This window comes from Salvelinus namaycush, unplaced genomic scaffold (assembly GCF_016432855.1).
Source record: "Salvelinus namaycush isolate Seneca unplaced genomic scaffold, SaNama_1.0 Scaffold484, whole genome shotgun sequence".
Lineage (NCBI taxonomy): Eukaryota > Metazoa > Chordata > Actinopteri > Salmoniformes > Salmonidae > Salvelinus > Salvelinus namaycush.
The window spans coordinates 112,215-135,033 of NW_024061180.1; the positions used below are offsets into that span (position 1 = coordinate 112,215).

At 42.9% G+C, this 22,819-nt stretch overlaps 3 protein-coding genes across 3 annotated transcripts; 1 reads left to right on the forward strand and 2 right to left on the reverse strand.

The window, feature by feature from the left end:
* The first annotated feature begins 4,922 nt into the window (after positions 1-4,922).
* On the forward strand, positions 4,923-7,203 carry LOC120041587 (methyltransferase-like 26). The gene is made up of 6 exons (XM_038986456.1): positions 4,923-5,256; positions 5,509-5,671; positions 5,803-5,862; positions 6,263-6,330; positions 6,427-6,505; positions 6,723-7,203. The coding sequence occupies exons 1-6, from the start codon at positions 5,063-5,065 to the stop codon at positions 6,777-6,779; spliced, it is 621 nt and encodes a 206-aa protein (XP_038842384.1). The 5' UTR covers positions 4,923-5,062; the 3' UTR covers positions 6,780-7,203.
* Positions 7,204-7,273: 70 nt separating this feature from the next.
* LOC120041592 (WAP, Kazal, immunoglobulin, Kunitz and NTR domain-containing protein-like) lies at positions 7,274-9,798 on the reverse strand. The gene is made up of 2 exons (XM_038986460.1): positions 9,517-9,798; positions 7,274-9,299 (listed from the first exon to the last, which is right to left on the reverse strand). Exons 1-2 carry the CDS (start codon positions 9,796-9,798, stop codon positions 7,752-7,754), a joined length of 1,830 nt encoding a protein of 609 aa, XP_038842388.1. The 3' UTR covers positions 7,274-7,751.
* A 3,532-nt stretch (positions 9,799-13,330) lies between these two features.
* Positions 13,331-21,570, reverse strand: LOC120041585 (ras-related protein Rab-40C-like). Its single transcript, XM_038986454.1, has 7 exons — positions 21,482-21,570; positions 20,863-21,052; positions 20,587-20,647; positions 20,435-20,495; positions 20,225-20,302; positions 16,709-16,931; positions 13,331-14,863 (listed from the first exon to the last, which is right to left on the reverse strand). Exons 2-7 carry the CDS (start codon positions 21,014-21,016, stop codon positions 14,547-14,549), a joined length of 894 nt encoding a protein of 297 aa, XP_038842382.1. The 5' UTR covers positions 21,017-21,052; positions 21,482-21,570; the 3' UTR covers positions 13,331-14,546.
* Between the last annotated feature and the right edge of the window lie 1,249 nt (positions 21,571-22,819).

The window sequence follows — 22,819 nt, forward strand, 5'->3', positions numbered from 1 at the left end:
TGTCACCAAGTACCTCTGCAACACTCTGACGGATGTTCTGACTCTCTAACTCTGGATCGCCACAGGTGTTGAGTTCGGTTACCGTTGAGATCCACCCTGAAAGAAACACCAACACAGGGTTAACTAAACTGATTTCAGCATTACAAGCAAGGGATATTCCTCATTGCATTCTTCATATTCTTCATGCATCTCAATAACATCTTATTTCTCCTGAAGTGTGCACTCATTCAATACTTTCAACAAATCTAAAAACATTGGCTAGTACCATATTAACCATATTTAATATACCAGTCATTTCCTTTCAAATCAGTGAAGGGAGGTGAACAAGTGCACATTTTGGGTGGAAGGAGAGATACTTGGGACATGTAATATTTCATTGGCCTAAGTAACACCATAGTCAGCTGGAAAACCTCATTTTGCATGGTTACATTGTTTGGTAACTAACAACAAACGCCTAAAGCCAAACCTTCTACGTTTTTTTATTTTCTTTCCACTAAGAATCACACATTTAATTAATATTTATATTTAAAGACGGAAATGTATGTTATTGTTCCTACCTGAATTGACTTCGTTGTCCTTAATGGAACAATGTCTGTCTTCAGGGAAGATGAATGAAAAGCTTGCCATAATAATGCTGTCTCTCTCGATGTTTGTCGATCAAGAACTGAAGATATTTTGAGAGTTCTGGACATATCTCTTGGGTTCTGGAGTTCCATGTGAAGCGTCGACATTGTGACCCTCTCGGTCGCATAGAGATGGAATACGTCATTACACATTGTTTCGAATCGGAATGGAATTCTAATTCGGTTTTCCACAAGCTATAGCCATAAACAAAATGTAAACAAGTTTAATTTCTTATTTTTAATTGATTATAAAATATCGAGTAAGCTAGTGTCATAACACCATAACAACGTTTATGCATTACTGCAAAGAGGCCGTGCGTAAAAGCGCGGGACGTGCGCACTGTCACAGAAATGAGTGCCCTCAGCCCTGCGCTTTTCCTCACCTGGGAAGTGTAGGCGTACCCGCGCCTATAGTAATTTTGCCCTATCCAGTTCAGTGCCTTGTAAACACACTTGCACACATTCAGAAAACAACACTTGTTTCTACTACAATAAAGGGCTCTGGCTATAGGCATTATATGTTGGTTAGACAAACAGAAGGACAATTTGATATATTCTTGAGTCCTATTGTCTGTTATTTATCAAACAAAACTGACAAGAGTTCACCAAGAACATTTAGAAAATAATAGTATTTTAGGCAGAGGCTCAATACTTTATGCCAATGCAATGGCATATGACTGAGGCTCCACACACATGTGTAGTAGAGTATTTGTTCAGGTAACATTGTACTGCGATATATATGAACATTACATATTTAGCAGATGATATTGCAGGTGTAACGAAATGCTTGTGTTCCTAGCTCCAACGGTGCAGTAATTTAAATGAGATGGTAGGCCTACTTAGCAGTAGTCAGCTACACATGAAATATCAAATGATTATTCATGAAATAGGGTAGGAACTCCTACAGGGATTCCTAATATGGGCATCCCCTTGAATTCAACAGCTGATAAAAGCATTATCATAAGTGCTCCTAACTTTGCTTGCTGGATGATTCTGCAACTTCGGGCATTTTGTCCCTGCAAGCTTTCAGAAATTAAAACTTCATAACACACCACTTTACCAGTAATATAATTGTCTTTGATTTGTCTAGAAACCATATCTGATAATGGCTGCGATCATACATTCAGGAATTTATATATTTTTGTTCTTTTCCCTAGACAGCCATTTCCATGATGTCATTAAACATCCATTTTAGTTGAAAATTAAATGTCATACAATGAATTTATATCACATTTATTATACATTTGTACATTAACTTGTATTGAATATTATTTTAAGTGATTTTTAGGTTTTCCTAATTAGGTTTTCCTAATATTAATAATTCATCACGACGCCTGAATGTATAAACTTTCCTTTGTGACATCTAAAAGCATTTATTTATTATGAAAAATAAGATATTTCCACCCAACCTTTTTGTGAGATTTTGATAACAACCATATGATTTCCCAATCTAAAACAAATGACACCTATGTCAAAAAAACGCATGAAAATACATTTTTATTGCAAACAACAACCACATAGGTGTCAACATTTATTTAATATAAGAGAAAAGTAAGATTCCAAAACTAGCGTATGGGCAGAGCTCAAGGAAGTAGGCTAGTGTTTTTATGAGATGGCCCTAGATAGCAGAGGGTTCAATGCGCATAGAAAAGCTCAGTGAACAAAGGAAAACTATATAATTTGTAGTATATCCAACACAGGTGTGGAGGGTCACCTGAATGTGAGAATCATCAAAGTGAACTGCCTGGATTTCACTGGTGTATTTACACAGGTAGTTCTCTGCCAAGTCAATCTGCACGATAATCCCCTCTTCCCGCAGATTCTCTTTTAATTCTCTCAGTTTGGAGTATTGGTGTGGAATGTTGTACACGTGTTTCCCCAACTTCTCTTTCAATCCTTTGGAGAAGTCCTCCAGTAGAATCTGCAGTGTGCCACACTCCCTTTCTTTTACTGTCAAATGTACAGGGAACTTCTCCATGTTTCTCTAATTGTTGTTCTTCTTCTCTCTCTCCAGCTTTGTTTTCCCAACCAAGCCACCATGTCTGCTCAACAGCATCAAAGTCAGATGTTTTAAGCTCTTTGGCTTGACAAAGGGAGCACTCTGGGTACATGTGCTCTTTCTTCAGATTCTCACAGCACAAAGACTCAACTAGGTTCTCAATGTTGCTGCAGCTGATCACTTTGTGATGCTGTAGTTTGTCAGCCATGAACTGGAGGTTGGCATGGGTTTTGCAGAGGCATGTGTCCCTATCCTGGACTGTTGGCATGACAACCCAAAAAAGGACATATTTTGCAGAATTCATAGTAGGACATTTTAATCTCTGAATATTCCCTCTTAAATGTCTGAAAAGAAGTGCATCTGTTTTTTGTTCTTGTTCCTCGTTAGTGTGTCCTTTTCCCCTGTTGTTGCTCTGCTGTTGTCATCACGTTCATAGAATCTAGTGATTTTCTCTTCTGTGGCTGTGCTAATTGTTCCACTGCTTTTTCCTGGAGTATTGAAGACTTGTTGGCCTGTTTTCATTTGCCCTCATTGCTTTTGCTGAAAATCCAAATTCTCTGTTTGCGGCTTTGACCAGGCCATACTTTCTCAGGATGTTGCCTCTGAGCATTTTTGAAGCCACTTGTTTGTCCTTGGCACTGCACATTTTTTTATACTTTGGCTTTAACTCTGCAATGATGGCATTTTGAAACAATAAAATCCTTCTCAAATTCTTCGGAGTTCCCGCCATTAGCTGTTTTGTCTTTGTCTTTGGGGAATCTTGTCTCTCCATTTTCTTTATCAGTTGATCGTACATTTTTTGGTATTTCTCAGCTTTCCTTAAAGCTTATCAAGTTTGACATTTGCCATGCAAAGATCTTTGTATGTTTTTGAGCAAACTCTTCCAACCTTTTTCCTTGCAGCAAGTATTCGACTTGTCATTCCTGTTGCAGACAATGAGGAAGGGGTATCAGGGCATGCATCGGGGGCAGGTAAGGCAAGGGCAGATATGTTGGCCTCATTTTCTGGCTGCAAGTCATTTGGTGACTAAGGTGTTGTGTTGCCTGATAGGTAGGTCTCCATTGTAACTGTTCTCTTTAAAGTCTGTCTTCTATTTCATTGGTTGCATTTCCATTGCTTTCTCTTACATCTTTGTTGTCGCTTTGTAAGCTCAGAGAGATATCACTTCTCCCTTCTCTTTTTTCTTCCAGTATCTCTCCCTGTCTTTTTGCAGATGTTACTGGTATCGTATAGGATCATTTTTAATTTTGTTTCTATGTCTGTGACCTCTGTGCTGTTTTATGTGGCATCTTCTAAAAACAATTAATATATATATATATATATTATTTTAATGGCTAACTACTTAAGTTCTCAACTTGTGCACACCTTGGAGGATTGTCTAGATTAAACTAATTTAAAACATTATTAAATAAGCCTAAAGTTTAAAAAAAAATACAATTAATAACATAATGGACTTTAGTCATTTCCACCACAGTTAAGTTTGTGATGGAAATGACTGTGATGGAAATGAGCTTCTACAGTTATTGGAGAAAAATGACAGGCTGCTTAGCATGCTTTGGCTAGTATTACAGCTAGCACATAGTTTACACTAAATACATCAAATATATAAAAAAACATTAAATTCTACCACGAATTAAATAAATTATAGCTTGTTTGGAAATGACTGACAATAAAAAATATTCTCTACACAAACAATATTTACCTAGATTTTTCTTTAGCTTCTGGACATCACATCTCGAACAACTGTCTGCTGCAGCCATGTGCTTCAGTGTCACAATACGGTAACTAAATTAAATTAACATTCTCTTGAAAAAACATTAACGAGGAATTTGCCCTCAGTGGTGGACATGTGTGTAAAAAACAATATAAAGGGCATACTCACAATAAATATTGATATATATTTCATTTAATTGACACTTTCTCGAGTAGATAACCTTGTATAATGTGTAATTATTCATGTTTTATAATAGAAAAACATAGTAGAAGCTCAAAAATCTGGGTCATGGACATATGAAAAGTAGCTAAAATACTTGACAGAGGTGTTAAAAAAATCTGGAGCGATTGCAATGTGAATTTAATATAATACTTATAAAGAACAACAATATATATATTTTTTTTTAAATAAAATCCACAAAATGTACCAAGAGGACATAGAAGTGCCCGTAGTTGAAGAATCCCCCTTGCTACTCCATCCTAAGGAACTGCAATCTCAGGAAAAGTGCACATTGTGCAGCTTTTTAAAACGTTGCAGTTATTACACCAGGCCGGGTGACGTGATAATTCACGTGACACAACGCGGAAGTCGATTATTGTTACAGTCCGGAGGCGATATTGTTCAGAGCTCTGTTGTGACTCTAACTGGCACAGCCAACTAGTTCAACTGGAGTGGTGGAAACAATTGCATCTTTTAGCGCGGAGAGTGTATCCAGGAGTTGCCAAAATGCTCAATGCACCTGCCGCCGAGAGAAATAAGGAACCCATCCTTGCGGTGCTCCGTGAGAGTGTGGATACGGCGAAACCGTTGAATGCACTGGAGATATCGTCTGGTACGGGGCAACATGTCACCCACTTCGCACAGGGTTTACGAAATATTACCTGGCAGCCGTCAGAATTTGACCGGCAATCATTAGCCAGGTGAGTTTAAAGAGTTTTTATTAGCTTACAAATGAATATATAATCTGGTAACGTTAGGCATAACGGTTCAGTGAGTCCAGATCTGAGTTGTTTTTCCCAAAATCCAAAGCTGACCGTTATTCAAAATAGGTTACTATGAATTCATGTTGATAATAATAGTAGGCCTAACTCTTTCTTTAGGCCTATATCAGCAGCTATTATTTTTTTGTTGATGTTTACAATGAGAATGATCTATTTTGTCCCCGCCACCAGTATAGACGCATACAGAGCGCATCACAACCTGCCGAACGTGAAGCCTGCCATCCACCTCGACGCCTCTCTACCCTGTGAAAACTGGGGTGGGATCCAGCCCGAGTCCTTGGACCTGGTACTCAACATCAACATGATCCATATCTCCCCTATGGCCTGCACTGAGGTGAATACTGTTTAGGCCTACATATTGTCTATAGAGATACTCTTATAAATACACAGTTAATGGTCCACTAACTGATGATACTTGTATTGCATACTACTCATTATCGTGTGATGTTATGTTTTTACTCACAGGGTTTGTTCAAAGGAGCGGGAACCATCCTGAAACCACAAGGAGTACTGCTGACATACGGGGTATATTATTCTAGCCATTTCACATCCGTTACACAAGCACAGTGTTGACTATATCCTCAACCTGATGTTGGCAGTAAATAAACGTAGAAGAAAAGATGTTGGAAGCAATATTTGTGTATTTCCCATATTTAGAACTGGGACTCCCTAAAAATATGCAACTTTGATATACCTTTTCGTTGCAGGTTAGGAGAACTTACGCAGCAGGTTACAAAAATTAACGTAGCAAGTTAGGAGAATTAGGTTAAGGTTAGGGAAAGGATTAGGGAAAATGCTCTCCTAAACTGCTACTAAAAGTCACTTGTATCGAAGTGGCGTGTTTTTAGGGAGTCCAATTTAGAACTCACTGTGAAAAAATTGCCCTCGTGAACTTGTCTTACGTCTTCTAATATTGTCTCTCTAGCCCTATGCGTTAAATGGACAGATCACTCCACAAAGCAACATCGACTTTGACCTCAGTCTAAGGTCGAGGTAAGTGAGAACTACAATAATGCCGGAATCTGAATAGATCTGCTATTTGACCACACATTATCGAAGCAAATAACTAAAACTGTTGATGTCTTATAGAAATCCAGAGTGGGGTCTACGGGACGTCACCCTGCTCAGGTCTGTGGCAGAGAGGAGTGGCTTGTTCCTGGAGAAAATGGTAAGAAGCGATACTCCAAATATCAGTCATTTAGGATTTTCATAATGATGTGAATGAAACCCAATGATCTGCGTAAGTAACACAAACATGTTAAATGAACTGTGTCAGACCAAATGTATTCTAATAGCAAAAGATGCAACATTGAAACATACATTACCCATTTCTTACTTCAAAATGTGTGAAGGCTTATAACCACTTTCTCTTGTCGTAACGTTAGGTTGACATGCCAGCTAACAACAAGTGCCTTCTGTTCCGGAAGGAGAGTCTGGTGTGAAGTCTACTGCCGACTCTGGGGTTCCATTCCAACATCACAAATGCACCATCACGCTCCTGTCTGTACAGGGTATAACATGACCAGTAATGGATATTTAACACTTGGTTGAAAATTAACCTGAACTGATACCTTATTTGAATCAATGCCAAATCCAATAATTCCCTCACCTTCCAACTCCTATCTCCAGAAGTCATTTCCGCATAGGTGATTTGTTTGGTAACTTCAAAATGTATGGCGCTCGCTTTTATTGATTAAAATGAATAGGATTGTTGTAGGAAGGTGCTTTTGCATGACACCCACATCAGAAAAGTGTAGCAAAAAGCATTACATTTTTTTCAATCAACTTGGAGTATTAATTTACTATTAAGAAGTATGCATTGATGTTATGGGATTTCAATCAAAAATTAAACATTACACCACTTCAGCATAGAATTATCACTAGAAAACAGTACGGCACGTTACAGTGAATACACATGATCTTACACATGAAACATTACATTTGAATAAACCTATTTGAATAATGGTATTTACACACCTCGATTTGATTGTGTTATGTACAACATTGGCATCGTTTGAAAAGTCCGTGCTGGATTTTTCTGGGCAATGAAAACGGCGTCAGAAAGAAATGCACTGTAATTTGATACAGTACATCATGGCACAAACTCCACCAGAGAGTTTCTCACAACCTGTAGGGTGCATTCCATTTCAGAAAATGTCATTGTAGGGATATGCCATTGTATATTAGTCTTGCTATGACAGCCCAAGTTGAGGTGATCAGTCCTAGGGCTCTATTCTATCTGTCTCGCTGAAGCGTTACAGATTGCGTGATAGAAATGTGAAGGTCATTTCCTATTGAGCCGACATTTGCAGTGTTTACCGTGAATGCAGTCTCCTCTAATGCGGGAGAATTGCCTTTAAATTTAAATCACACTGTAACCTCTGAACTTCCGAGATACGAATCGAATAGAGCCCCTAGTCCCGGAACCTCTGCAGCATCTCACAGGTCCTCTTCTCCAAGACTTCATGAATCCTCTTCAGCCTCTTATCGGAGATGGGTCTGACGTAGCTGTCGGGTTGTATCACGGCCATGCCGTCCTGTACATCCCCCATGACCAATAGGGGGCCCTCCTCCATGGTGATGTTGGGGCAGGGGCAGCTCCAGTCCATCTTAGCCAGGGTCACCTCCAGGTGACGGGTGTTAAAGAATGCCAAGCCCATCTTCTCGTCGCGGAGGATCTTCTCTAGACTGAACCGGGCGATCCCAGAATCGAGGTCCTCGATCAGTTCCGTCAATCGGCCGACGATGGCGAAATCGCTCCGGCACAGGCTCGGGACTATTTTACCTTTGACCCGGCATGTTTTGCAGGCTCGTCGTTTGGACTGCGGGCAGTTTGCCTCGCACTCCTTCTTGGATCGGAAGCGATTGCCGTTGCCATGGCAACCGCCATAAGCAAAGGCCTGGCATTGTTTCAAGAGGGAGTTCCAGGCCCAATGGGCCTCCCAGCTCTTGCAGGGGCCCTGGACCGCAGGTAAGGAACAGATCCCCATCCCCTCCCTCTGGCAGGATGCCTGGCACTCCTCGTAGGTCTCGAAGCGGTTGCGGCTGTCATCACAGCCCCCGTTGGAGAAGGCCAGGCAGGTACCTTGCTCGGCGTCGTAGTACCAGTCAACATGGCGCTCGGCAGAACACTCCCGCCGGTCCACCTCCGCCAGGCAGTCGGCGGGCGAAAACGGGGGCCCCATGGGCATGCCCGCCATCTCGGGGTCCTCTGAGAAGATGTCGTCCTCGGTCCGACGGATGACAGAGAGAGGGTAGTCGGCGCGGAGGACCCCGGCTGCATTTCGGGCGACGCAAGTGTAGATGCCTGTGTCCCACACCTGGGCGTTGTAGACGACTAGCTGGCCGATGTTGGTGATGACCACGTTGCCGTACATCCGGTCGGGCCGCATTACCAGGCTCTCGTGGCGCTCGCTCTGCTTCTCCCAGGTCACGACGGGCCGCGGGACACCCATTACATCGCAGTGGAAGCTCACCGTGCCGCCTATGTAGACCGACTGGTGGCTGGGATTGGAGAAGAGCGTTGGGGGAATGGGGTCTTCCAGGAAGGACGTCAGCGTTGGATTGGCTGTTGTGTCCTGGGGGAGTGGACTTGCTTGAGGCCCGGATAAATGAAACCGGCAGGTCACCACAGTTAGTGTCACACCTTGTGTACATGCCTCAGCGTCCATGTAACACTTGTTGAAGTAGGTGAGTCCGTCGGAGGCACAGGTGAAGCTGGGATCCTTCTCGCAGTGGTCCTGGCACTTGCAGATGGGCTGGCCCTCCCAGATGTCGCAGGTGGCCCCCTGTTGGCTGCAGATGAAGCCCTGGCATGTGGCGATTGAGCCCTGGCCCCCGGAGCCCTTCTCTCCTCCGCCCTGGCCATCCGGCTGAGTAGGGGTGCCATCAGAGAAACGGGCGGCCACACAGCTGAAGAGTCCACACACATTGGTGCAGCATTTCTCAAAGCCAGCACAGTCCTGGGGAATAACAACAGGCATTTACTGAGGCAAAAATACATAGTATATTTCAATACAACAAACACCAAGTGGTAGGCCTAATAAAATAAATAGAAAATGTAATGAACGTGTAGTCATACAGTATAACACATTTCCTTACAATTGTTTAAGTTTGTCATAAACAAATGACAGACAATGGATTATGGAATTAAATATTGAATACATATAAATGCCTCACCTCGTCAACTTCACATTCCCGTTCGCAGGTGCTTTGTGCATCAACCCAAAGGTTAGCATTCAGCTTGTTGGGACAAACTCCTGGATGTTCCACTTTGGAACCAGCTAGACTTGCACTCCACGTCTGTTGTGGAAATACGCAGAGGCAAACCAAAAACACAAGAGAGGACCAACCAACGCGTCCTGATAAGAGTCCTTTTGGGTATATAAGTGCTTTTGGCTGGTTTGTGTCCACGTTCTTTCCACCTCCAACCCCTCGACGGCTGAGGGAAGATATATTCATTTTAAAAGGAACGTTTCTTGAAAGTCATCCATCAACAAGTTCCATAACTTCCGTGCAGCCCCTCAGGAAAATACGTCCATTTTGTTCAAATGCAGCCATCCAGTTTGTGCGTAACCAATCTGGGTACAAGTGACAACTTGTCGCTCGCCACGCAAGAGAAACGGTTCTCAAATTTCAGATGAATAAACCATTGTCCAACAAAAAAGATCTCCCTCTGCGCTGTACATTGATTCAACAAGTTGCCTCGAATAAGAGGACAAATATAACATCTGTGAACCACTCTGGTTTGATAAAATCGCAAAACCGTTAGACTAAAACAAAAAACTGCAACAAAAAAATCAGGCTATATCTACGCTGACTTCCAAGGCGTGCGGAGTCAACTCACTACACAAAGAGATAGAGACGCAATATCGGTTTTGGTGTGACTAGAGGTAGGGAAGGGCAGCGCCTCTGACCGCCCCCATGGTTGTCCAGTGTCTGAAACTTTTATGAAGCAGCACCATGCGCTAAGCAACTGGACAAACATTGTAAAGACATCAAAGGAATCTTGATAGGGCGGTGTTGTCAAGCTGTCCCAACAACAGTACGCACGGGGCCAAACATTCCGGTGAGAAATCCATCAATGTTTCATGCGTCCAGACTAAAACTCTAGAAGTGTTGCTCATAATGCTCATATAAATGGGCCACGATTGAGAAGTTTCCTAACAGGAGGTACTTTTTGTTTGCTAGTGAACCCATGCACTGGCTTTATGTTGGCCAGGTCGCAGTTGCAAATGAGAACTTGTTCTCAACTGGCCTACCTGGTTAAATAAAAGGTTAAATCAAATAAATGCACATTGATAAATACGTTGACATAAGTGTCTAATTCCGTTTTTTACGCAATCCACTTTTACGCAATGATTAGGCTATGGTATAATTTGATCCAGTTTATCTAGAACATATAAAATGTTGATATTAAATATTGAATATGTCATGAACATAGACAACTTTTTAAATGTGGGATTAATAAGACTAGATAGGCTATCTGAATGAGAAAGAATCAAACATTTTGAGGAGGCGCGCACAGCAGAACTGGCAAGAAATATGCGCAACTTGACACTGATAGTGCATGCATAGAAACATGTTGTTTACGTTTGGTTGTGTTCAAGTCGAAGTCTAGACGCGTCGGTCAGTTTACACCCATCATTCACACAAAGCTCAGAGATGCCACGGTCAGGTGGCAAGACGTAAAGCGACACATTTTCAATGGTGTGTGACTCATCTTTGTCTCCACACGGCTCAAAGGGCTATGAGAAGCAAACTCCCCTCGCTTTCATTGAACGTGACCCTTCAACCTTCGCGTGACTTTTGACCGCCGGCATTCAGAGCCGCTGCGGAGAGTCCGCGAGCCAGGGGCTGCCGAGCCAATAACCCCGGGGCGACTAATCAATTCAGATCCCCCACCGTTTTACTTCACTTGAGCTTGATACCGACAGCCAAGGGGTCGGAGAAGACAAAGACAAACAAGAAATTCCCACCGCTCGCGCACTGACATTGTCAAAGCTTTGAATATCCAATAATATCACCACAAAACTCAAGCTAGCAATACAACCAGATAAAAGAACACATTACGGCACAACTGGGACTGTGAAGAGACAGCTATTTTTAAAATATATTTTGTATTGTAATTTGCACTGTATTATGTAGGTAAGTGCACTAGCGGTTCTGGGGCAGGGGGGCCAGTGCCCCTGTGACAACAATTTTGGACCACAAGCCTAAATGTGGAGTATGAAATCATTTTTGCTATCGTTCTTTTTTTACATCCGTTATTAGACAGTGGCAACGCTGATGATTATGAACATGGTCTTTTGCCTGCTAATGCCTGCAATGCAGTGAAGAAAACGATGACAACAATAACGTCTAATGTAACTGGCCCCTCTAACAGTACAACTGGCCCCAGTTTGGCCCCCCCAGTTGAAATGGTCTAGAACCGCCACTGGGTAAGTGGCCTTGCACGAGCCATTGCTTGTGCAAGCCGTAGGGCAGGAGCCAGAACGGCTCATAGGGCAGGAGCCATCTCCTGTTTTCTGAAGCGTGAGGCAGAAACAGGTGACATGGTATTGTGTATATTATTTGTTGCGTTTTGTTTCCTGTTTGGTCCTCAGGAAGAGTAGGGTAAGTACTAAATATGCACATGAGCACAACTTAATCAACTAATCAAAAATATACAATACAGTTATTCAGTAATAAATGATTTTGAATAAAAAAGTACAAGTTTAATTTGGGGAAAACCATTGCTTTCCATGGCAACTATGCAGCCACATTTATTTGCAAAACCGTTCATCCTCCTCAACTCAGCAGCTTATACCACATACAGGTAGTGCTTATAATACCCTGAATAATGATTATTTTCCTTGACATTTTATTTAATAAAAGGGCGTAGAAACAGAGAAAAATGGCATGCATTGGTTTTCATCTCTCTTGCAGTGAGCATAGGGAATGTCTCAGTGTAAATACATTAAGAATTGTGTCCTTTACAAAAATATAAGACACCAACAAAAAAACAGAATATTATCAATAAACAAATGGGTATAAATAAAATTGTGAATATGAACTCTTTTTTTATTAAGCCTGTATGGAATTTGCTTTATGTGGATACATTTAAGTTTACTGGAGTCCAAAGTTAGTAAGTCACAAGTTAACATAACCACTTATCAAAGTGATTCAGATGAAAGATATTTTAGCCCTTTGCGGCATTCCCCAAAAATCCTACTGATACTTCAAGATAAATCATGATACCGGTAAAAAGCCAGGCACATATTGGTTACTCACAGGTCACTCAGGGCAAAGGGCCATGAATGAGCAAACAGACTTGGATCAACACAGGTTTTCACCATTGGCTCTCTGATCAGCATTAAAGGTGGACTCAGCTAAATGACATTGCCACGAGCAGCAACGTCGACATGGAGATGATCAAGATGCAAGACTTCACTCTCACACAGTATCTATGTTCACGTCACACTGTTCACAGCCTGGTAGCCACGGGACAATAACAGCATAGAAGTAGAGCCTCACGCTTAGTTGTATTGGAAGTTCCCCCCCTATGCGGTTTACTTTCTGCATCTACGTCATATTGCTGAGTATACCTTTAAAATGCAAACAGTGAGGGAGAGCAGTCTGATATTGAACCCATTATTCTGAAATGAAAACAGTGTAATCTACAATGACCCTTTGTTATAACAGCTTGACCCCATTTGCTTTTAATCAATGTGTGCACAGACCAGACTGGTGTTATACATTCTGGTACCAAACAGGACAAGGACCCAAGTCAACAGACAGAGCAACACACAGAAGAAGACCAACAGATGGATGGGCGGCAGGTAGCCTAGTGGTTAGAGCGTTGGACTAGTAACCGAAAGGTTGCCAGATTAATCCCCGAGCTGACAAGTTAAAATGTGTCGTTCTGCCCCTGAACAAGGAAGTTAACCCACTATTCCTAGGCCGTCATTGAAAATAAAAAAAAATTCTTAACTGACTTGCCTAGTTAAATAAAGGTAACATTAAAAGAGACACACACACACGAAAACTTTGTCAGAGTGCAGAGAGTAAAAAAAAAAAAAAAGGTTAGCTGCAGTTTCAATATTTTAAGTTTCTATTTGTTGGCAAATCCGTGTGATTTGGAAAGAATAATCACTCAATGTGTTTCTGAGCCATATCAAACCAGGGTCATGTTCAGTAGGCAGCAAATGAAAATAAAAAAGACAAACAAGAAAGGACAACCTGAGCTTGTTCAATAAGAAACGCTCAAATTTTCGGTTTCCGCTGCAAAATGTTTTCCATCGCATGCCCTAATGAACACGACCCAGACATAGGCTATAAGTATTGAAGAGGGACAAAGTCAACGGACAGGCATAATAACACAATCCCAAACACAAACTCCCAAAACATTCAAGACGAATCACGTAAGAGGTCAGTGCAAAAAAATCCACTGGAAAACAAGCCAACCGATTACCACGTATGTACAATAAGTCTTTACTTAAATATACCCGGTGAATCTGTTCAGAGTCCTCATACTCTGTTGTAGTGTTGACAGTAAGGTGAGTGATGACGTCACAGTTTAAAGTCCAAGAGGCTGTATGGAGAGAAATAGTAATGTTGTCTTTTTGTAGGCACTAACTCCGCCACGGTTCGATAGACTGGGGAAAATGACTGTCGTTTTTAGATAAACACTGAGAATAAGGTCTGTGGTAAACACAGGCTTAGGAGATCTTATACGTTTTGTTCTAGGAGATAATCTTCATCAGCTAACGTCACTTGATGCATTTATGTAATAAAAAAAGCGCATAAAGGCTTCATAATGAATAAAGGTCATGTTAACTGGCTGCTATTATCTCATAGAACAAAGTGTACTGCATAAGATCTCCTAAGCCTGTGTTAACCTCAGACATTATTCTCAGTGTTTATCCCAAATCCCTATTCTTTCCCCATAGGAAAGGCTGAACGAACCAGAGGTAACTCACTTCTGGGTTTTAGCACTAGAAGCTGGCGAGCTCTACTGGTCACAGTGGGTGGTAGCTGTAGGTTTAACGGCGACCCACAAGATGGCGCTAGGGGGCTAAGAAAGAGTGAAAGCCATATTGGACTCACTCACAGCTCTTACAGTTCCTGTTGTGCGTTTATGCAGCTCCAAATTGGGGCCCCTGAGTGCCCCATACAGCAATAGCATTAGGCCCAATGGGAAGCCTCAGAAGTTCCTCCCTCGCCCCTCACTAGGTGATGTTACAGTTACTTTTGTTGCTACTACTCTTGGGGGGGCTTGGAGGCGGTTTAAAGGACTTGGAGCGTTTCAGACTGTTTCCCTTGCTGCTGCTGCTGCTGTTGTTGCCACTCACGCCGCCGCTGCCGCCCGCCGCGTTGGTGGCCACGGAGTAGGAGCGTCCATGCATCATGACAGCATTCATTCCGTTGGCCATGGAGAAGGACTTGAGGTGGGACTTGATGGCCACGGGGAGAGGCAGCTTGTCGATGAGGTGGACGGGGGTGCATGAGACGATGGCCCGGCAACACAGGTCCTGGAGGCTGAACACTGGTGGGGAGGGGGATGGACAGGGAAGGACATAGTCATGTTGTATTACATGCTATAATGGTATAGCATAGGACCTGACAACAATCTAGTTGTGTTGAGGGTTTATTTTGCAGGCGGGACAGCTGCTGTTGCGTCAATGACGAGGAGAGCCCAGTGCGCTTCCTCCCATCAAATGAGAACCCAGCAAGCAAGCGACAACCACCTTTCATTATTCCAAATAAACTCAGCAAAAAAAGAAACGTCCTCTCACTGTCAACTGCGTTTATTTTCAGCAAACTTAACATGTGTAAATATTTGTATGAACATAAGATTCAACAACTGAGACAAACTGAACAAGTTCCACAGACATGTGACTAACAGAAATTGAATAATGTGTCCCTGAACAAAGGGGGGGGTCAAAATCAAAAGTAACAGTCAGTATCTGGTGTGGCCACCAGCTGCATTAAGTACTGCAGTGCATCTCCTCCTCATGGACTGCACCAGATTTGCCAGTTCTTGCTGTGAGATGTTACCCCACTCTTCCTCCAAGGCACCTGCAAGTTCCCAGAAATTTCTGGGGGGGAATGGCCCTTGCCATCACCCTCCGATCCAACAGGTCCCATACGTGCTCAATGGGATTGAGATCTGGGCTCTTCTCTGGCCACGGCAGAACACTGACATTCCTGTCTTGCAAGGATTCACACACAGAACGAGCAGTATGGCTGGTGGCATTGTCATGCTGGAGGGTCATGTCAGGATGAACCTGCAGGAAGGGTACCACATGAGGGAGGAGGATGTTTTCCCTACAATGACAACAAGCTCAGTCCGATGATGCGGTGACACACAGCCCCAGACCATGACAAACCCTCCACCTCCAAATCGATCCCGCTCCAGAGTACAGGTCTCGATGTAACGGTCATTCCTTCGACGATAAACGCAAATCTGACAATCACCCCTGGTGAGACAAAACCGCGACTCGCCAGTGAAGACCACTTTTTGCCAGTCTGTTTATGTCTATAGGCGACGTTGTTGCCGGTGATGTCTGGTGAGGACCTGCCTTACAACAGGCCTACACGCCCTCAGTCCAGCCTCTCTCTAGCTACTACGCACAGTGTGAGCACTGATGGAGGGATTGTGTGTTCCTGGTGTAACTCGGGCAGTTGTTGTTGCCATCCTGTACCTGTCCTGCAGGTGTGATGTTCGGATGTACCGATCCTGTGCAAGTGTTGTTACACGTGGTCTGCCACTGCGAGGACGATCAGCTGTCCGTCCTGTCTCCCTGTAGCGCTGTCTTAGGCATCTCACAGTACGGACATTTCACTTTATTGCCCTGGCCACATCTCTAGTCCTCATGCCTCCTTGCAGCATGCCTATGGCACGTTCACGCAGGTGAGCAGGGACCATGGGCATCTTTCTTTTGGCGTTTTTCAGAGTCAGTAGAAAGGCCTCTTTCGTGTCCTAAGTTTTCATAACTGTGACCTTAATTGCCTACCGTCTGTAAGCTGTTGGTGTCTTAACGACCGTTCCACAGGTGCATGTTCATCAATTGTTTATGGTTCATTGAACAAGCATGGGAAACAGTGTTTAAACCCTTTACAATGAAGATCTGTGAAGTTATTTTAATTTTTACAAATTATCTTTGAAAGACAGGGTCCTCAAAAAGGGATGTTTCTTTTTTTGCTGAGTTTAGATATATTCCATATATCAATCAAATCAAAGAACTGAAGGGTAGCAACATAAATTAACAAACAAGCCCAAGTTTCCTCACACCAACAATAACCTTTCCCATTGTTTTACTGCACCCTACAGCTTCCCAACCCAAGACCCTACAGTGGCTGTAACTTTAGTCTTCCCTGGTCTCCTCACCTCGGTTTGGTCTCCAGAACTTCTCCATGCCGTGCCTCATCAGCACGATGCGCGACAGCTCCGTGAACGACTCGATGACGTTGAAGTTGCACAGAGGGCTGACCTCAAAGAAGGTCATGCCGTTCTTCTCGGCGTAGGCGCGAGCCTGCTCCGTGGGCACCTGCCTCTTAAAGGCCAGGTGGAGCCGGTTGCCTACTAGGATGCGGGGCACCCCCGGGGCATGCTGGGGGAAAGGAGAGAAAGTTAAGGTTAGGATAAGAAAGCAACAGGAGGATGATATTGAGAGTAGGGGCTGTTTTGTTAACAACTCCTATCTTGTTTACGATTCCTTTAATCAAATCACACACAAACCCTGTTCGAACAGGAAACACACCGTCCTTCTCAAAGCAGGAAAGGAAACAGGAAGAGCAGAATCAACTTTATTCTGTAAATACATTTGCATGTCCAGGAATTTCTCTTGGTGAAATGGTGCTGCTACAGAGTCAGACAGACAATAGACAGAAAATACTAAATATAGAGACACAGAATCCACACACAGCAAGTACACTGAAGCTAGTAGTGGAGAGGGTAGTAAGTTTTAAGTTCCTCGGTGTACACATCACGGACAAACTGAATTGGTCCACCCACACAGACAGCGTTGTGAAGAAGACGCAGCAGCGCCTCTTCAACCTCAGGAGGCTGAAGAAATTCGGCTTGTCACCAAAAGCACTCACAAACTTCTACAGATGCACAATCGAGAGCATCCTGTCGGGCTGTATCACCGCCTGGTACGGCAACTGCTCCGCCCACAACCGTAAGGCTCTCCAGAGGGTAGTGAAGTCTACACAACGCATCACCGGGGGCAAACTACCTGCCCTCCAGGACACCTTACACCACCCGATGTCACAGGAAGGCCATAAAGATCATCAAGGACAACAACCACCCGAGCCACTGCCTGTTCACCCCGCTATCATCCAGAAGGCGAGGTCAGTACAGGTGCATCAAAGCAGGGACCGAGAGACTGAAAAATAGCTTCTATCTCAAGGCCATCAGACTGTTAAACAGCCACCACTAACATTTAGTGGCCGCTGCCAACATACTGACTCAACTCCAGCCACTTTAATAATGGGAATTGATGGAAATTTATGTAAAAATGTATCACTAGTCACTTTAAACAACGCCACTTAATATAATGTTTACATACCCTACATTACTCATCTCATATGTATATGTATATACTGTACTCTATATCATCTACTGCATCTTGCCATCTTTATGTAATACATGTATCACTAGCCACTTTAAACTATGCCACTTTATGTTTATATACCCTACATTACTCATCTCATATGTATATACTGTACTCTATACCATCTACTGCATCTTGCCTATGCCGTTCCGTACCATCACTCATTCATGTATCTTTATGTACATATTCTTTATCCCTTTACACTTGTGTGTATAAGGTAGTAGTTGTGGAATTGTTAGGTTAGATTACTCGTTGGTTATTACTGCATTGTCGGAACTAGAAGCACAAGCATTTCGCTACACTCGCATTAACATCTGCTAACCATGTGTGTGTGACAAATACAATTTGATTTGATTTGAGCTAAAAACTACAGACTATATAATTAACACTTTAAACTACATTAGAACAAAACATTAGGAACACCTACTCTTCCAAGACACAGACTGACCAGGTGGACCCAGGTGAAAGCTATGATCCCTTATTGATGTCAGTTGTTAAATCCACTGTTTCCGTTCTCTATACGTTCTGCACGAAAACCTGTCCCTGATATTCACACCTCTGCTCAAAACAACACATTGAATTTAACTTCACACTTTTTACTGTATAATAAAAAAAGGCTACTGCAGAAAATAGCTGATTTGCTCATATCCAAAGGCCTACCTGTGATTGGGCAGGAGGAATGTAGTAAGGAATAGAAATGCATAATGATCTGCATTTTCATTGTGGCAGTAAGGGGAAAACACACTAGGCCTATATGAAACCATCTTTAGACTACTCTTCACTCACACACACACCAAAAGTTAGGCACCAGACAGAATTTAAGGAACAGAAAAACCAGAAAAAAAATAGATTTAGCTTAGAATACATTTATTAGGCATGTGCATCCTACCTTTAAAGCATCTCTTTGAGAGGACTATCGATCCCTTTTTCCGGTGCCATCCAAATGTGTGCACAGACAAGGTACCATGATGTTAGCTAGCCAGCCAGGTAGCACGGCTAAACAAGCTTGTTTCCGCGAGTAGTTTAAAACGGCCGGCGACAACGGTTGAAAATATTATCTAAAAATGTGCACCAATTCACAGGAGAGAGGGAAGAAGGTAGCTCCGGTAACATGGGGCATAACTTTTGAGTGGCTTTCAGTGTTGTTAAGGCGCAAGCATGACTGTCACTTTGGTCTGTTTTTCCTGTCTGGCAGTGGCACTCAAGGGGCTGCGTGACAGAGAAGCCTAGTCAGACTGGTCCTGCTTGTTCTTACTGGAGAAATGAAACCATACCGCTCCAATAACTAAACAAACGTAACAACAAACCTCATCACTGTCTGCACACCCCAGCTCGTCATCACGGCTTAATAACATTTATAAACTGATGGAGAACGGATGGAGAGGAGCAGCTGAGGTAGGCTAATGGCTGGTTAGGGGATGTGGCAGGCTGCTCACAGCTGTCGCACGTGACATTGGGTGAAGTACTCATTCTGATATGACGTCACACTCTTAACTCTGTTTAATATTTTATTTGTAGGACGCGTAGGGAAGCATTCTGTGCTCAGTCATTCATTTCTAAATGAGAAACGCACCATCATTTAGTGATCACACAGGGAGAAGATATTTTCGGCCTCTTCTCCATTTTTTCCCCCGGATCTACACGATTCACGTGGACAACCTATTTTGAAATGAAAACGGCGAATATCTCCAAAAAGTGATGAGTTTGCATCCTTGCGGATTTTTTGTTTGTTTGTATTTATCCTTTATTTAACTAGGCAAGTCAGTTAAGAACAAATTCTTATTTACAATGACGGCCTAGGAACAGTGGGTTAACTGCCTTGTTCAGGGGCAGAACGACAGATTTTTACCTTGTCAGATCGGGGATTCGATCTGGCAACCTTTCAGTTACTAGTCCAACCCTCTAACCACTAGGCTACCTGCCGCCACAATAGTGCAGAGTGTAAAGTCTATGATCGGGAAGATAAAAGGTGTACCAGTGGCCAGTTGGTGAAGGCCACAGCAGAGAGGGAAAAGCTATTCAGGTTGTGGGAGGTGTTGGTCGTGATTGACCTGAACCGTTTGCCAGAGGGGAGTCTTTTGATAACAACAGCAGATCCTCAGACTACAGCCTGCCTGCCTGGCAATAGCTCTACATGGCTAGTGATTCTACTATCTACAAACCGGTATGGTGGATTTCATTTGAGCTTTTACTGCAGCATGATGAGGCAGATATGCTGTTTAGAATGAAGACTTGAGTCACATCGTCAGACGTGCAGTGTTAAATGATCAGTCAGCAAACTAGCTTACCTCATCGATCTCCCGGATCCAGCGGTCAATGCCATCAAACGACCAGCCATTTGTGATATCATAAACTAGCAGGATTCCCTGTGGGTTGGGGGAGTGGGGGGACATGAACAAGCAATACATCTTTAATCAGTAAACAGTCCACGTGTCCCCGAATACACAGATGATATAGCCTAGAACCTGAAGCATTTGAAATTAAGGGGTCTAACCCACCTGTGCCCCACGTGAATATGACCGGAAGATTGTGCAGAATCGACCCTGTCCAGACGTATCCCTGTTGAATAAAGAATGACCCTGTTAGATTCCATTTAGCTTTCTGTCAATGAGTTTTCTACAAGTATTAGACAAGTATTTTCTACATGTACCACAACTCTAACTTGACTCTTCTCCCATCCAACAGGATTGTGGTAGTCTTGTAGTCAATCCCTGAGAAAACAAACATGATTATAGCAGACAGCCAGCCCAACCTTAACCTCAAACTACAAGGGATTGATTTTTCATCAACAAGGTGGATAGCCTAGGATGGAGAGTATAATGGCAAATGGCCAGTTTGATTCCAGAGTAAAAAAACACTGACTAGTATGTTTACAATTCATATAATGTATACACTTGATATATTCTAACTAGTTACATACACTCACCACTGCTGTAGGGATAGGGAGATTCTGCTGATCCGTCCTGCAGACTGTCTAGGATCTCTCCTTTCCCCACATCACTGTCTCCAACCAGCAAGAACTTAAGGAGGTAGTCGTAAGTCTTGACAGGGCTGCCCTGTGTAGCCATCATCCCACGCATTGGTATCAAGTTAAGACCGAGTTTGGAGATCCACGACTGCGGGTGGGAGAATTTGTGTGTGGAATGCCTTGTCAAACACTAAGGGCGAACGACGTTGTTTACTAGCTAACGATACTGTAGCTAACGTTAGCCACTTAGAAATGAAGGTTACTATCTAGCAGTGCCGCGCACCACTAGCTACAAAAAATACAATGAGCGTTGAGCACGAATTATCTCCAATTCCATCATGTTTTCTTTGAAAATCCACTACCTAGCTAGTTAGCTATCTAGTAACTTATGTGAAAGAAAAATACCCCGTGCTAACGTTAGCTACCTAAAATAATTTACGAAAACAACATTAATTAATCTGGGCCATTCTGCCTCCAAAACCAAATGTCCTCTACAAGGTAAAACATTGTTTTTGAAATGTTAATTCAAAACGAAAATGGTACTTCATTTAAGAGTCCATAAATAACAATTAGTTACCTTCGAGTACGCGTCAGTAGCTAAGCAATGCAAATAACATCAACCTAGATTTTGCTTTTGCCAGCATCAACATCCGGTTTGCCGGTTCCTCTTCTTCTTTGATTAAGTTTAATAGCGGTTGGCATGCAATGTATGTTGCATTACCGCCACCTACTAGACTGGAGTTCAACTCCCTTAAAAACTCAGCAAAAAAAGAAACGTCCTCTCACTGTCAACTGCGTTTATTTTCAGCAAACTGAATAAATATTTGTATGAACATAACAAGATTCAACAACTAAGACATAAACCAAACAAGTTCCACATACATGTGACTAACATTAATGGAATAATGTGTCCCTGAACAAAGGGGGGGGGGTCAAAATCAAAAGTAATAGTCAGTATCTGGTGTGGCCACCAGCTACATTAAGTACTGCAGCGCATCTCCTCCTCATGGACTGCACCAGATTTGCCAGTTCTTGCTGTGAGATGTTACCCCACTCTTCCACCAAGGCACCTGCAAGTTTCCGGACATTTCTGGGGGGAATGGCCCTAGCCATGACACCACCTTACTCCACTATTTAAATATATTTAGTCCTACCTCAGGCCAACAACCTGAAAGGATGGGACACCACCACTTAACACACTAACTCTTCGGATGTCAAGTCTCGCACACCCAAATACTTTTCTGTAGCTGCCACAACAACGTAATTTTTCTGCAACTTACGTTCCATCCCTGCAGAACAGTTGATAACCATTGCTATAAATGATAAAGATCCAATCTTACTAAAACATTTATCACTTGTTGGCCTATCCCTCTGTACTACTACTCACACCACTCCTCTCAGGATCCCTCCCTCTTGACCCATCTTCCTCTACTTTCTTCACTGCCTCAGCATATGACAACTTCTGCATTACTCTAACCCTGGAAACCTCAACCTGCCTCGCACGGGACATTTCTGATCCCCAGCCCCATGGGCAACCCTACAATTAACACATATAGCTTAATGCAAATCAAATTGTTGCGAACGCCATTATACCAGAGAAGAAGAAGAAAAAGAAGAAGAAGAAGAAAACCGGCAAACTGGATGTAAGGATATGTAAGTTATCCTGTAGGAGCTTTTGTGCCGAATACATTACGTTGTTACAGGTGTCAAGCATATGGGCATGTGGCAGCAGTGTGTAGGAGGGAGGATCCTAGGTGTGAGAAGTGACCAGAAGGGCATGAGACAAAGGAATGTGTAGCATTGGAGACTGTAGTGGTACACTTGAAGTAGGAAGTTTACATACACTTAGGTTGGAGTAATTAAAACTTGTTTTTCAACCACTCCACAAATTTCTTGTTAACAAACTATAGTTTTG

What these genes read in the sequence shown, in the direction of transcription:
- LOC120041585 (XM_038986454.1), bottom strand. Translation starts at nt 21,016, where the DNA reads ATGCGTGGGATGATGGCTACACAGGGCAGCCCTGTCAAGACTTACGAC. An exon ending in TCCCTATCCCTACAGCAGTG is followed by an intron (nt 20,648 to 20,862) that starts GTGAGTGTATGT and finishes TTGTTTTCTCAG; the next exon opens with GGATTGACTACAAGACTACC. An exon ending in CATATTCACGTGGGGCACAG is followed by an intron (nt 20,303 to 20,434) that starts GTGGGTTAGACC and finishes CCCAACCCACAG; the next exon opens with GGAATCCTGCTAGTTTATGA.
- LOC120041587 (XM_038986456.1), top strand. Translation starts at nt 5,063, where the DNA reads ATGCTCAATGCACCTGCCGCCGAGAGAAATAAGGAACCCATCCTTGCG. An exon ending in GAGTACTGCTGACATACGGG is followed by an intron (nt 5,863 to 6,262) that starts GTATATTATTCT and finishes TTGTCTCTCTAG; the next exon opens with CCCTATGCGTTAAATGGACA. An exon ending in GCTTGTTCCTGGAGAAAATG is followed by an intron (nt 6,506 to 6,722) that starts GTAAGAAGCGAT and finishes TCGTAACGTTAG; the next exon opens with GTTGACATGCCAGCTAACAA.
- LOC120041592 (XM_038986460.1), bottom strand. Translation starts at nt 9,798, where the DNA reads ATGAATATATCTTCCCTCAGCCGTCGAGGGGTTGGAGGTGGAAAGAAC. An exon ending in GGGAATGTGAAGTTGACGAG is followed by an intron (nt 9,300 to 9,516) that starts GTGAGGCATTTA and finishes GTTATTCCCCAG; the next exon opens with GACTGTGCTGGCTTTGAGAA.